Consider the following 15,095-nt stretch of genomic DNA (forward strand, 5'->3'; position numbering starts at 1 on the left):
TAGGTACTAAAGAATTGCTCCTTTTCCTAGTATTCCCTGAAACTGGAGAAAGGAGATTATACCGTGCGGCTACAGATCCGTCATGAGCACAGCAGTGAGCTGGATCGCATCAAAGACCTTCCATTTATTGTCTCCCACAGACTGTCTAATTCACTGAGTTTAGATATATATGATACCCACAGTCAGGCTCTCTTAGGGAAGAAGAAAGCAAACAGTATATCTCTGCCACCAAATCGCACGCTGCCGTACTTTGTTACTTCTTTGCCAGATGACAAGTAAGTTATGTCCCTTTTGTGGCACATAGCACGCACATAGTATGTGGCACATAGCATGATTAGTAACTCTTCTGAACTTTCAAACTTGGGTAATAAAAAAAAAATAGCATTGCCTATTTACTTCTATCCTGCACCTTCAGGCACTAGCATCTACTGAAATCTGGCTACCTTTTCACTCCAGTGCCCATGTTTCCATATATTTTCTTAATCTGTCTTTCCTTAATGTATTAAATCTAGAGCAGTCAATTTTTTTGCTAATAGTTAGAATTTGTTGCCTTAGGGAATAGCTGCCAAGGGAAGCCTTCCACTGAGGGTCTATGACCTGTCAATAGCAGTCTGCAGGCTGGATGGGTGACATGTAGGCCACACGTACCCCAGTTCCGCAAAGTCAAAAAAAATCGCAATACATCATGATATGTGACGTGATGTGATCGAGTTTGACACCCATGGTCTATGACAATTTGCTGCAGCTGACTCGCCATGGCCAACTCTCCCCGGCCAGCTTGCTATAGCCAACTTGCCACAGGACAACTCTCTATGGGACAAGTGTTACACTAATATCAAAGAAATGGTGAAATAGAATCATTAAAGAAAGAATGCAAAAGGAGGGACAGAATGAAATGTGAAGGCAAGAATTGAAATCATTTTTTATTTATTTTAAATAATTAAATGGGATTTTCCCACAGCAGACTGTCCCACAGCGAATTGGCCATGACAAGTTGTCCCGCAGCAAGTTAGCCATGGTGAGTTGGCCCCAACAAGTTGACCATGGCAAGTTATCCCATTTTGTTCCACTGAGGTTACGGGAATGAGCAGAGCTGGGGATTTTTTTAAATCTCTTGGGTGGGATCGAATAGGTAGCTTCCAGAGTCCTCCTATTCCCATCCTCTATCTTAACCCCCTTCACCCTTATGTATTGGGCTTGACATTGTATTGCTGAAATTAAGTTCAATTTGCAGTTGAATTTTTCAATGGGGAGGTACAAAAATGGGGATGTGAGCATGAATTTAAAATATTTCACTTGTTCGTTTGTTAGAGTACCTAAAGGAGCAGGTCCTGGATGTTATCTTACAGGATCATTGACGCTTTCAAAGGCAGAACTTGTAAAGAAAGCGGTGAGTAAAACAAAAGCCTAAAGTCAAAATTATTTTGTTGTTTTTTTAAAGAAAGGTAATTGAAATTGACAAACTTGTTTGACAATGATTTTGAACAGAGTAATCCAGATTATTGGAAGTTTTTTTTTTTTCCCTGAAGTCTCTTAAAAAGATTCAAATACTAAATGCCAGTTTTTTCATTGTTTAAATACAACTGCCGTTCAGGTTCTGTTCGGACTTGCATTTTTGCTATTTTTACGGTAACTTCCAGCACTTTGTTACAGATTGTATGTTAACATGCTACATTTAATAATTTCTGTAATATTATTTTATCCAGCCGCATACCTTGGGGTTTCACTTCAATCTAAAAAATATAGTGTTAGTTGTTCGGGTTCTATTAAAATAGTTGCTGTCTGGCACCCTTTTGCTGACTAGGAAGTACTGCCTTATTTTAGGCCAAGCTTTTGTTGATGATAACTTCATAAGGTTTCATTTTGCTATCAGCAGAAGTGGCCTGCAGCACTGCATTCTAACCACTGCTCCACCACAGCTCTATAAAGCTATAGTCATATTGTACTAAATAAAAGACGGGAGTATTTGTTACCAAGTAAACCTTTGTTTATCAATAGTGCATCCTCAAAGTAATTTCTTTGTTATTCAGTACACACATACACACATATACATATTTATTTCATATTAAAATATCATAGAGTGAAGCATAATGTATCTTCCATATTAGGAGTATAGGGAATATGACTGATCAGTGAGTTTCCAAAACAATTTTGGCTTAATATAATTGATAAGGTTTAGGAATTGATTTTACCAGCCTTAATAATTCATCCTAAAAAAGTGTCCACCATTCATAGATTGGTTATTTTATTTTCCAACTGAAAATGTTGTTTAATCTAGGTTTGTGGTACAGGTAAATTAAATAATTGTATTTGAAATTGTAACTCTTGACAATTAGACCATTGAGCCTATTCAATTTAGCAAAATAAGTGGTAACTATATAGATACTGAGTAGGGACGCAGTGGTTCAGGGGCTAGGACGTTGAGCTTGTCAATCGAAAGGTCGGCAGCTCAGCGGTTCAAATCCCTAGTGCTGCCGTGTAATGGGGTGAGCTCCCGTTACTTGTCCCAGCTTCTGCCAACCTAGCAGTTTCGAAAGCACGTAAAAATGCAAGTAGAAAAAATAGGGACCACCTCTGGTGGGAAGGTAACAGCGTTCCATGCGCCTTTGGCGTTGAGTCATGCCGGCCACATGACCACGGAGACGTCTTCAGACAGCGCTGGCTCTTCGGCTTTGAAACGAAGATGAGCACCGCCCCCTAGAGTCGGGAATGACTAGCACGTATGTGCGAGGGGAACCTTTACCTTTACCTATATAGATACTGAAGAAAGATTTCAGCAGTGGTTAAAATAAGTATGGTTTTTCCCCTGCTCTGCCCCTTGGAGGGAGGTAATGTTATTCTCAGAATGCTGCATTCCTGATGTTTCTTCTGCCTGCTTATTATAGAAGAGATTATTATTATTAATTTAGTTAGAATTTTTCCATGCCTCTTAGTTTCGCTTTGCTTTAAATATTTCACAAACCATAGACGATTTTGGTGCAGTGCAGCTAAGATGAAAACATGTCAGAGTCTAGCATATTTTTTAAATATAGAAGGCCATCTCTAGTATGCTTCTGTTCAAAAATTAATCACTGATCATTTAAAACTTAGTTTCCAGATTATACTAAATCCAATATATTTATATATGATTATTTGTCCAATCCAATATATTTATATATGATTATTTGTCCAATCCAATATATTTATATATGATTATTTGTTAAAACCAAGTGATATTTCTATACATTTTTTGCTTTTCATGTGAAAGAAATAGGATAATTTCACTAATATAACAACAGTGTTGAGTATAGTGAAGCTGTGATCTAGAACAACAGCTCTCAACCTTTTGAGCACTAGGGACCAGTTCTCTGAAGGAGATTTTTCCGTGGACCGGGGGGGGCGATTTTGCGTGCTACCTGCATCCTGCAGGTGGGGCTTCATTTGTTTGCGTGGCTCCGTTTCTGGTATGCCACAGCCCAGTGCCAGTCCACAGACGGGGTTGGGGACCCCTGAAAATTAATTGTAGTAGTACTATAAACAAGTCAGAGTATATATAGAAAAAAACCTAAAATTGGCTTGAATGATTGAAAGTTCTTCAAATCCTATGGTAGAGTTTTTAATGCTTCTCTTTCCATGAGACTTACTCCAATGTTGTATTACCTCTAAATTCAATGAAAATGGAAAGTTTAAGAAAGCCATTTCAATTTATTGAATTTTAAATGGGAATATGTACAAGCAATAAAAGTTAGTAACGTACTCTATTTTTGGGTTTTAAAATATTGGGATTTATTTAAACTAAGATTTAAATCAAATCCTTAAATAGTATAACATTTGTGCTTTTATTTTTTAAAGCTAAAATATTGGGCTTTAGAAGTATGTTTTAAAGGGAACAAGACATTTAGTATTCTTCAGTAGTGAATAAAAACTTGATAGGTAGTGTCTCCATTCTATAGAGTTTTGTGGATATTTTCTTACAGTATGTTGTTCTAACTCCCAGGGGCAGTCTTCAGCAAAGCGACAAGGAAAGGTTAAAAAGGTACTGAATGCCAGTTTTTGAAAGATATATATAAGTATTTCTGCCTATCATTTAAAGCAATATACTTAGTTATTTCTATCTTTGGTTACCTTATATGCAGCTTAATTATTCATATATTTGAACAGTAAAATTGCATCAGAATAGCAGATTATTAGTTTAGCATGATAGAAATGATATTCTGTGATGGAAGCATTTAATATTATCACACCAGTATCTTACCCTACAAAATTATTTTTCTTTTTTTAAAAAAAAATTATGCATAGCTCTTACATACTATTGCCATATGAAAACCACAGGTTGTAAAATTGTACAGGATAAGGAATATTAGTACAGTGCCACGGTAAGCGAATTCTCTTTGCTTGCCAGTGGTTTCTTCCTCCAGTGGGTACAGCCTCATTAGAAACAATGAGGGCCAATGAAACTGTATTTGTATCAGGGGCCCTTGTAGCAAAGAGGGAAGTTTTGTTTATTTTGATATTTTTACTAGTGTAGTGAGGTTAAAGGTTGAGATGATTAAAAGGTTGAAAAAAATCAATATTATACCATTCTAGCCAAATGATAACTGCTCTACCCTGTTCTGACCCAGCTCCACAAACATGACAGACCCTCTGCCGAGAACTCAAAAGATTCCTTTATTAGGAGTGCTGGCAGCCCTGTTAAAAAGTTTCTCTCTCAGGCTAACAAGTCCAGCCAGCCAGAAAATGAATAGTTGTCTGCCACATCTATTCATCTGTCCCCTGCCTTTTATCCCCAGAGCTAGGGTGGGGCTTCTCTAGCAGCGGTGGCTCTTCCTTCCCAAGGATCGACCCACAGACTTCCACTGCTCTCCTCTCCTCTCCCATCTGTACATCCACGTGTCAGGCACTGGACCCAGCTGTTCCTCCTCTTCATCCGCCACCTTCAGACCTGGGGGCTGTTGACTCTCCATCTGAAGGCTGACAGATGGCCCAGGCTCCGCCTCTCTCTCTCTCTCTCTCTCTCTCTCTCTCTCTCTCTCTCTGCCAGCTCCATTCCCTCTTCCCCCTCAGAGCTCTCAGCTTGCCTGGATGCTGACCCTGACTCTCACGCCGCCACCTCCTTCTCTGATTTGGTTGCTGGAGTGGTCGGTGGCCGATAGGCCACAACATAACCATTGAAGCTGTATGTGGTTTTAAGGACAGAATTTATTGGAGATTGATTTTAAAAGCTGTGAAATTATTCACTATCTCAAATAATGGAAATTTAACCCCACCTCGCCTCATAAATCGTTGAAATCGATAAGTGATGTCTGCTCAATAGTATCTGAGAAATGATGCTGCATTTCTCAGATACCATCTGCATTTTCCCTTCACATACCCATTCTCTTTGACTTAGGAATGAGGTAGGATGTATAATCAACAGGATTCGGGCACCATCTTGGCAGAAAAATTTGCCATTCTTTGACATACAGTTTTAAGTGTTTGTTTCCTATAATAATTGACAATCACCCTCTGAGTCAAATTAAAATTGCTGGTCTAAGCCACATGCAGTGTAGGCTTGTGAAAGAGGAATCTAGAGCATTAATGATATCTGGTACTTGTGAATATTCCTGTCATAATATGTGTTCTTATATTTATGTAGCTTACTTTGTTTATCTATATGTTTTATGGATGGAATTATGGAGATTGAAAGATTCCAGTAGAAAAACAATATTTTATTTACATGTTTACTCGGTTGAGACAGCTCCATGCTAAAATAAAGTTAACTGTGGGTGGGTTTTTTTCCTGTAATAATTAATAAAACATTATTTGTTTACTTAGCACTTGGTTGCTAAAATGTTTGCTTCTAAGGCAGGCATGATAAAGGAATTCTGATATACTGACTTGTATTTTAGACATTTTTCTTTGACTAATGTAGAGTCCAGTCCAACTGGGATTGGAAGGAACCAAAACACTGATGGGAAAGAAAGAATTCACAGAGATGCCTTACTACCCATAAAGTATTTAATAATTCATCCCCATTCAGCCTTTTTATTTTTTAGAAGCTGACCCAATTTTGCTACTAACTTCTTTGGTTTGTTATAGATGCACCTATTACTGAAAGTATTATTAAAACTGTATCTTTGAAAACCACTATTAGACTCTTTTTAACATCTTGTCAAAATGATTAAGTGGCTTAAAAAGTTAAATGTGGAAGATTTTTGGGAAATTTTGGCTACTATTTCATCTTCTAGGAATGGGTCAGATAGCTAGCGTTACAATATAATGATGAATTTTAATTTATCTTTAATTAATACTTTGTTATGATATGTCAATTATATAGATCAGGGATCCCCAAACTTCAGTTCATTGACCCTCTTAAGAAGTTTCAGATTATTATTAATCCCCAAACATTTATTAACACTACTTTAATAGTAGTAAATAATAATTTCAACCCATTGAATAGTTCCAAGGACACCTGGGTCAATATTGACCACTTTGGAGAACACTGATATAGATATAGATTTGATATAGAAATATAACAAATAGGTCTCATGGGAACAACTTGTGTGCATTTTGATTTTCTTCCACAGTTGAGTTTATAAGGTCATGTGTGAACAACCTTATAACTAAGGGTATTTTTATATATTATACATTTGTATAATGCATGTTTCTGTATTATACATTTTTCTTATTGTAAAGCACATTAAATTCAATCAGGATTCAAACAACGGAAGCTATGATATACTATCTTGGCTTTTTCTGAAGACAGTAGCCTTATTTTCTTGTTGAGTAAAATGAGATGGGAGGAGGCTAAGAGAGTAGATATACAGGCAGATGTCTTAATTATATTTTGACTTATTAAGGGAAGATACTTGGCTGCCACTGACTGTTTCATAACATTGTTAGTTTTTTATTTGGTGTGGGTATTATTTAAGGTGAATCACCTCTTCTTTATGTTAGATACCACTGACTGCATGACATAGTTTTTCAAGATTCTAGGAAACTTCTCCAAATGTTCCTCTTCTCCTGGATTTCATTTTTTAGGTCTTTCAGTTTTATCTCAAGTAATTTTACTTTTATTTCAAAAACTCTTTAAAAGTTTGCTCTTTTTTTCTTCTCTCTCTCTCTTTCCCCCCTTTTCTGTTTTCTCTTTTTATTATCACCATCTTTTTGAAAAAATCTTCCAAGAAGAAGACACAGAAATTCAGAATTTCTGCAACAAGTACCTTTTGTTGCTAAAGTAGGGACAAAATGAAATGTGAATGACAAATTTTTTTAAAAAATTATTTTAAATAATTCAAGTGTCCCACAGCAAGTTGGCCATGGCAAATTGGCTGCGACGAGTTGTCCCACTCTGTCCGAAATTATTTAATCACAAGAAAATTTCTCCTGGGAAAAACTTTCATTTCTGGTGTTTTAAGGCTTAATGTGTAATATAGAGACGAGAAGAGAAGAGAAGAGAAGAGAAGAGAAGAGAAGAGAAGAGAAGAGAAGAGAATTCTTTATTGGCCAAGTGTGATTGGACACACAAAGAATTTGTTTTTTGGTGCATATGCTCCCAGCGTACATTAAAAAAAATAAAATATATTTGTCAAGAATCATAAGATACAACACTTAAGTGATAGTCATAGGATACTAATAATCAAATCATACTTGGAAACAATAAATATAAGTTGTAAAGACACAAGCAACATGGATAGAGCCATAAGTGGGAAGAGATTGATACTAGTAAGGATGAGAAGAAGAATAGAAATACAGTATTAGTAGTTAATTTGACACTGTTGTGGGAATTAGTTGTTTAGCAGAGTGATGGCATTCAGGAAAAAACTGTCCTTGTGACTTGTTCTGGTGTGCAGAGTCCTGTAGCATCGTTTTGAGGTTAGAAGTTGAAACTATTTATGTCCAGGATGTGAGGGGTCTATAGATATTTTCACAGCCTCAATGGAAGACAGGTTGGTAGCAATTGTTTTTTCTGCAGTTCTAACTATCAGTTGAAGTCTGTGTCTGTCTTGTTTGGTTGCAGAACCAAACCAGACAGTTATAGAGGTACAGATGACAGACTCAATAATTCCTCTGTAGAACTGAATCAGCAGCTCTTTGGGCAGTTTGAGCTTTCTGAGTTGGCACAGAAAGATAGGGCAAGAGAGAAATATTTGCAGCATTTTAAAAAAGATTTGTCAAATATTCAGATTTCTAGGACCTTAAAGGATGTGATTATATGCTTCCAAAAACCAGATACTGGACAAAAATTTCCTTAAGTATTGGTTGGTTGATTTTAAATGAGATGTACTTCACGATTATTCCAATTTAACTTGTAAAAAATAAATACAAATTTCTTTTTATGCTGTGGCTGATCTTCTTTAAAACATAAACGAATAGAACTATGATAACTATTACTTGAATATTTAAGTATGTTTTTTACCATATTGTGATTTCATCCTATCCCCCTTTTGAATAATGAAGTACCTGAATTGAAATTTTGCATTAAACATTGAACAAGAATGCATAATTTCCTCAGAAACAACAGTAATATATTATTAGCCATGAGGCCACACCCTAATATAAAATAAAAGACAATAATAAGACTACATGTTTCATTAGAATGCTAGCCATATACTTTAGATTGTTTAGACTTTACAACATCAACTCTTATCATCTGAGGAAAAAAGTCTCATGGTTAATGATACTAATTTGTTTAATATTTTTTTATCAATAGTCTGCTGCATTTTTCCACAAAAGAAGATGTAGGTTATATGACATTAAACTTGTGGAGGCTAATCAGTTTGCTGAGGTGCAACTCATGTGAAATATTTCTGGAATGATTATTAATCAAAATTTGAAATTTGTGGGAGATAATTTGAACTATTCTTTCAACTAAATCTGTTCTAGTCCTCTGAGGTTTCAAAAGGTTCTGAATGATTGTATACATTCTTCTTAGTTTTTATCATGTATGTTTTTGTGAGAAAGAAATACTTATACTTATTTTGATCAAATTGCTGTGCTTTTTTACTCTAGGATATAATTTCAGTTCATTATCATTTGATCCCATCTCCAATAAAAAATAAGAATGGAAGCAAGGATAAAGAGAAGGATTCAGAAAAAGATCTAAATAATGAATTTGCAGAAGCTTTAAGAGATTTAAAGATACAGTGGATGACAAGGTATATTTAACATTTTTGTTGCCATATCATACCCTTGAAGAACTGACACATTGATGCAAATTGTGTTTCTTTTCCACCATGCCTTCATTATAGAGCACTAGAGTAAGCATTTTCATTAATACATTTATTTTTAGGTTTGATACCAGTGATATATACAATGAACTGAAAGAGACCTTCCCTAACCATCTCCCCTTATATGTTGCAAGACTTTATCAACTGGATTCTGAAAAGGTGCGACCCATTTTCTTTTTTAAAAGATCTTTTATTTTAAATCCACTGAGCCATCTCAAAGCCCTGAATAGATAAATGGTTCCTAATTCAGTGCTCTAAATCAACCGAAGTTATTAATTGAACACCTTTAAACTGTTCCAGAATTTATTCCATATATTATATCAGTGAGTATTTTGTGGAGATTACTGATAATTTTTCTTCTCTTAGAACCATTTCAGCAGAACACATTTATTTTTGAGCTGGATCTCAAGCTTTAAAAAAATTGCAGCCACAAATTTATTTATTAAATCTATAAAACACATAATTATAACTAGAAAAAAACAGTATTGGCTTGATATGATTGTGAATAAATGAATTAGACATGTTATGTTATTTTCCAATGTGTTTTATTTGTTATCACTTCATAACTCCAAAATAATCCAATTTCTCTATTTTTTTTGTAAATTCAATCTAAAATTCCATGCATTAAAAAAAGATAAAATGCAGATTTGAAAACCACCATATTCAATGTTACTTGACTATAATACTGTAAGCAAGCAATTTATTATCCAGAAACATGTTTCAATAATAGAATTCTGATTTATAGATTTTTTTTTCTTTGCTACTGAAACTATAATAATTATTAGCAAAACATTAATTCTAGTGAATAACAGAGCACTATTCAAGTTCTTGTTTTTATGCCTATCTTTCTGCATAGATATAAGGCTATACAATGAACTGACAATTACAGTAAATGTTCCATTTTATTTTCAAAGTATGTTTTCTGCTTTCGGTCAAAATAACTTCCCATTTCTCCTATCAACTGAATATTCATAGTATTGTATTAATTCACACGTATTTATTTGTTAAATATATTTGCTGCCTATCTTGCCATGGGGCTATTCCAGGCGACTTACAACAATAAAAAAGAAAATAAGAGAATAATTTAGTAAGAGAATATCATTTATTTTCTTCCAGGACCGAATGAAATGTTTAAATGAAATAATTGAAGCTTCGAATACCGTGATATCTCATATCGATCAAACAGCCCTTGCTGTTTATCTTGCTATGAAGACTGATCCCAGGCCTGATGCTGCTACTATAAAAAAGTACCTACCCAGTAAATACTTCTTTTCCTTGCATCTTATTTCAGCAATTATCGCCTCTTCTAAGCTTAAAAATTAAAATATTTTCATATTCATGAGAAAGAAAACAGTCATAAACCGAGCACACTTAATTGCAATTTATGTTTTAAAACACTAGTTTTAGTGTTGGTATGATATTACCAAGGAGGAAAGATTGAAGACTAGAATATCGCAGCAATAAATGTTCAAAGATCATCAGCCAGCCAATAATTCTTCCCAAATCTTTGTACATTTGTATTAGATTATGGCAAGTAAAAAAAAGTACCATATTTTTTCAGAGTATAAGACGCACCAGAGTATAAGACGCACCTTAGTTTTTCAGGAGGAAAATAAGAAAAAAGCTGATTGGCAGGTGGATCGGCTTCCCAGAATACCCCCAATCAGCTGTTCCCAGAGGTGAATTTTAGCAACAGGATCCTTGGTTGTGAGCTCTGTGCCTTGGTTTTTTTGCCTTTTTTTTTTTTTTTTTTTGCTGCCTCTGAAAGCCCCCAAAACAGCTTCAGGAAAAAAAGCCTCTCAAGCTCTGTTTGGAGGCTTTTGAAGCTCTGTTTGGGGGCTTCTTTTCTGAAGCTTCATTTCTGATGCTTTTTTCAGCCTCTGAAACCTCAGTTTGAGAAGCTGGGCGGGGCTACATTCGGAGTATAAGACGCACCCAGATTTTCACCCTCTTTTTTTGGAGGAAAGGGTGTGTCTTATACTCCGAAAAATACTGTACTTTAAAAAAATTTAAAGGGAAAACAAATGGTAAACTGTAAAACCATTTTTAAAAGCAAATGGAAAAACCCTTCCTTCAGGGATTTCTCAGATTGAGAGCTTTTTCTTAAATTGTTTTATCTGGTTTTACCCTCAGCAACCACCATAGACTTTTACTCCTTTTAATATTATTTCTTGTTTCTCTATGTTTCTAGCTACCCAAAATTAAATTTGTGAGATGAGTGGCCATGTAAATCAAATAAATAAACGAATGGGTAAAGAAATGTTAGTGCTCTTCCTTTGAAGATGGTAGAACTGCTGTTTGTTTGATGAAGATCCCTAGTTAAAAATACGTATTTTGGAACTAGTCTCTTTACTCCAGTTAGAAATGTTACCTTCTCTTAAATGTTATATACTTAGAAGGGATGCAGGTGTATTTTGTGTGGTAGTGGTATTCAGGAGTTTCATGAAAAATGCATATATAGAAGGGGTGAAATTTACTTACCTTCACCAATGTGCACGTGCCGTCGCATGCGCAGAGGCTTAAAATGTCGCAAAAAAGCGACGTCATGACATCCATGTGGGTGGGTGGAGTTTCCCGCAGCTGCCACTACGAGTTCGCCCGAGCCGGATAGAACCGGCTGGATTTCACCCCTGATATATAGGCATGGTGAAAGAGACCTGTTCACGTAAATGAAATATATATTGTTCCCACATAGTGAGATGGAAAAGCAGAAATCTACCTTAGTGGATGCTCTATGTCGGAAAGGATGTGCGTTATCAGATCAACTTCTGCAGTTACAAGCCCAGGAAGGGGCTGCATCAAGTGAAACTGAATGTAAAGATGATAACCAAAAAGCCATCTTGAATACTCTGACAGAAACTTTCTGGGAAACATCAAAATGGACTGACCTGTTTGACAGCAAGGTATGTTGGGAGGAATAGAACTATTCGTTCATAAGGAATCTTTAGGTTATGATACCTATTACCAATTTAGGTGGACACCAGTGTTTTATATTTAAATTGTATAAAAAAATTTGCACGCAAGAATTGCTGTCAGAATAGTAATTCAAATCTTTTCTAGCATAATGCATTCAGTAGAGCAGAGCTCTTATAAAGACATAATGGCAGTGGCTTTCTACACGTTCTCATGAGATGGACAGTTATATACATTTGATTAATAAATATATTAACCTCTGGCTATAGTCTTTGTAATCTAAATCTGCTGCAGCTAAATCTAAGCATTTAACTGGAAAGCTATCACTTTCTCCTGCTTTATATGGTGCTCTGAATGTTAATAGCATAATGTAATGAATACCTCATTCTTTAAAATATATTTAAATAAGTCCTAAAATAACCTTAATATAAACTGTTTAGAATTATGCAGGTCAAACAACATTTCATTGTAGTCAACTGAACTTGAGAGGTTCCCCTGTATTCACCAAATACAGGTAATCCTCGATTTATAAGAGTTTATTTTGTGACAGTTCAAAGTTACAATGGTACTGGAAAAAGTGACTTTAGGACTGTTTTTCACACTTATGCAGCATCCCCACATGATCAAAATTCAGATGCTTGGCAACCGACTCATATTAATGACGGTTGCAGTGTCAAGGGGTCATGTGATCCGCTTTTGCGACCTTCTGAGAAGCAATGTCAATGGGGAAGCCAGATTCACCCTAACCTACCCATGTTATTACCTTAACAACTGCAGTGATTCACTTAACAACTGTGGCAGCAAGGTGATAAAATGGGGCAAAACCCATTTCACAAATGTCTCACTTAGCCACAGAAATTTTGGGCTCAATGTGGTCGTAAGTAGAGGACTGCCTGTACCTGAAGGCGATTTTTATTCTAGTTCTGACTTGTTTACTGTCAGCTCCAAAAGTGAATCTGGATGATTCATCTTTGCAGAACTAATATATTCTGCTTACAAATCTCTGCCTCCATTTTTTTAATGCTCTTCTATAGGTTTTGCTTTTTGCTTACAAGCATGCACTGGTGAACAAAATGTACGGCAGAAGTCTCAGATTTGCAAATAAACTTGCAGAGGAGAAACCCACCAAAGAACACATGAAGAACTCTATACAGGTATGTTGTTACAGCATATTCAGTTCAGTTCAATCAGTTTACAAGTTTCAGTAACATTCAAGAATTATAAAATCAAATTAGGACAAATTTTCTAGGCCTAATGGATAAAAACATGGGGCGGGGGGAAATGGAATTTTGATGTTATTTATGCTGACATCGGCAAGAATGCTCTATGCACAAAAATGGAATTTTAATTTCTACAAGGGACGACTGGCTGCAAAAGCTAATGAAGTTAGCAGAGATGGCTAAATTGGCTGCTTTAATTAAAGAAAAGAATACAAATAACATTTTTACTTGGAAACTGCTTCTGGACTTTGCACTGAGTCCCTTGGGAGAAGGGCGGTATAAAAATTTAATAAATAAGTAAAATAAAATAAATACTTGAGGTGGGAAAAAATGAAACAGTGATTTGGGATTTTGCTGATTAGATAGTTTGTTGTTATAGCAATGACTAGTATAAAATTAAACTAGTAAAAGTAAAAAGTTGAGGTTATTATCTTATTCTACTGCACTAGAACCTGTCAGAAGTCAGTGCTTTTCTTTTCCTTTTTCTTTCTCCTTTTACCTTACACTTTTTCTTCTTCCGTTTTCCCTACTTTTCTATTATTTTCATTTTTCTTTGTATTTTGATAAACTAATAAAATTTGTAAACACAAGAACAAATTTTCTAGAAATATCATTGACTAAGTGAAAGTCTAATATATATTGTATTCTAATTCTGGTAGCTAAATACATTATATTTCATTTTCATGAGTTTGGCTTAATACAAAATTTACTTGTATATAAAAGCTTTGTTTTTTGTTTTTTTGTTCTTAACCTTTTAGTTAATGAGGCTACTTGGATGGACTCACTGTGCATCTTTTAGTGAAAACTGGCTTCCGGTTATGTTCCCACCTGATTATTGTGTGTTTTAATATATTGCAGTTGTGAATTCAAGATGTTCTTATATTGACTAAATATAAAATCTGTGAACTTACTGGATTGCATGTTTTCATCTATTACTGAATGCTTCACTTGTATGTATTAATCAGAGGATAAGGGACTGCAGTATATTTGTGCAGTTTGGGTCCAGACATGAGGAAGTCTATTTAAACTGAATTCTTAGTTCCTTGAGCAGTTCATTTGCTTCAGAAGTGAAAATTTAAAGATAAAACCTATTGCTTACATCACATTGCTGGCAATGGATGTTTGAGAAGAGCCAGCACCAAAGTTTACAAAATGAAAGTGAAATAGCTTCTTGCATGTGTATGTGGATCTTAACTGTTTGTAATTTTAATCATAAGGCTATACAAACTGTTATTTTTACAATGAACGGGATTTTAACATGTTTAAACATAAACTTTCAATTGTATGAAGGCCTTAAATGAAGCTACAACAAAAGTAGCTTAAAACTTATTTATTAGATTTAATAATAACAGAACTTAATTACCAGAATCATTTGCAAGAGTTTACATTTTATTTTATTTTTTAAAAGAATAACTTCCACACTTACTAACAATGTGTTCTGAATTACTGGTGCAAAGGTGCTCTTGGATATCTTCAATTTGGAGATACTCACAAATATCCACATGATGCAGAGTATCGGCCAAAACCGATACATGTATAAAGTGTCAGTTAACACTTAATCAGGTATTGTAAAACTTATACATACATGTTAATAATGTTTGGAAAAACATAAAACTGCAGAATAAATGTGCAGATTTAAATATCAAAGGTTTGAGTACTCGTGGTTTAATTTTTTAAAAAATAAAATATCGAATAAATTTGAAATCTGTTTTAATTTTTCAGCAATGTGGATCTGTTAGAGGACTCTACACTCACATTTTTTTGTATTCTAATC

General features: G+C 34.9%; 1 protein-coding gene across 3 annotated transcripts in view; it reads left to right on the forward strand.

Moving 5' to 3' along the window:
* The window catches only part of TPP2 (tripeptidyl peptidase 2), a 65,416-nt gene extending 50,448 nt beyond the window's left edge, over positions 1–14,968 (forward strand). The window contains exons 22-30 of one of the 3 annotated variants that reach the window (XM_058184856.1): positions 31–275; positions 1,312–1,390; positions 3,977–4,015; positions 8,971–9,116; positions 9,251–9,347; positions 10,305–10,435; positions 11,884–12,091; positions 13,136–13,255; positions 14,080–14,968. In XM_058184856.1, the coding sequence (XP_058040839.1) occupies positions 31–275; positions 1,312–1,390; positions 3,977–4,015; positions 8,971–9,116; positions 9,251–9,347; positions 10,305–10,435; positions 11,884–12,091; positions 13,136–13,255; positions 14,080–14,169 (1,155 nt within the window). In that variant the 3' untranslated portion in view covers positions 14,170–14,968. Of the gene's footprint in view, positions 1–30; positions 276–1,311; positions 1,391–3,976; positions 4,016–8,970; positions 9,117–9,250; positions 9,348–10,304; positions 10,447–11,883; positions 12,092–13,135; positions 13,256–14,079 lie in introns of those variants that run through there. The other 2 variants (XM_058184858.1, XM_058184859.1) reach the window with 2 other exon arrangements.
* The last annotated feature ends 127 nt before the right edge of the window (positions 14,969–15,095 follow it).

The sequence above is a fragment of the Ahaetulla prasina genome, chromosome 5 (assembly GCF_028640845.1).
Source record: "Ahaetulla prasina isolate Xishuangbanna chromosome 5, ASM2864084v1, whole genome shotgun sequence".
Taxonomy (NCBI): domain Eukaryota; kingdom Metazoa; phylum Chordata; class Lepidosauria; order Squamata; family Colubridae; genus Ahaetulla; species Ahaetulla prasina.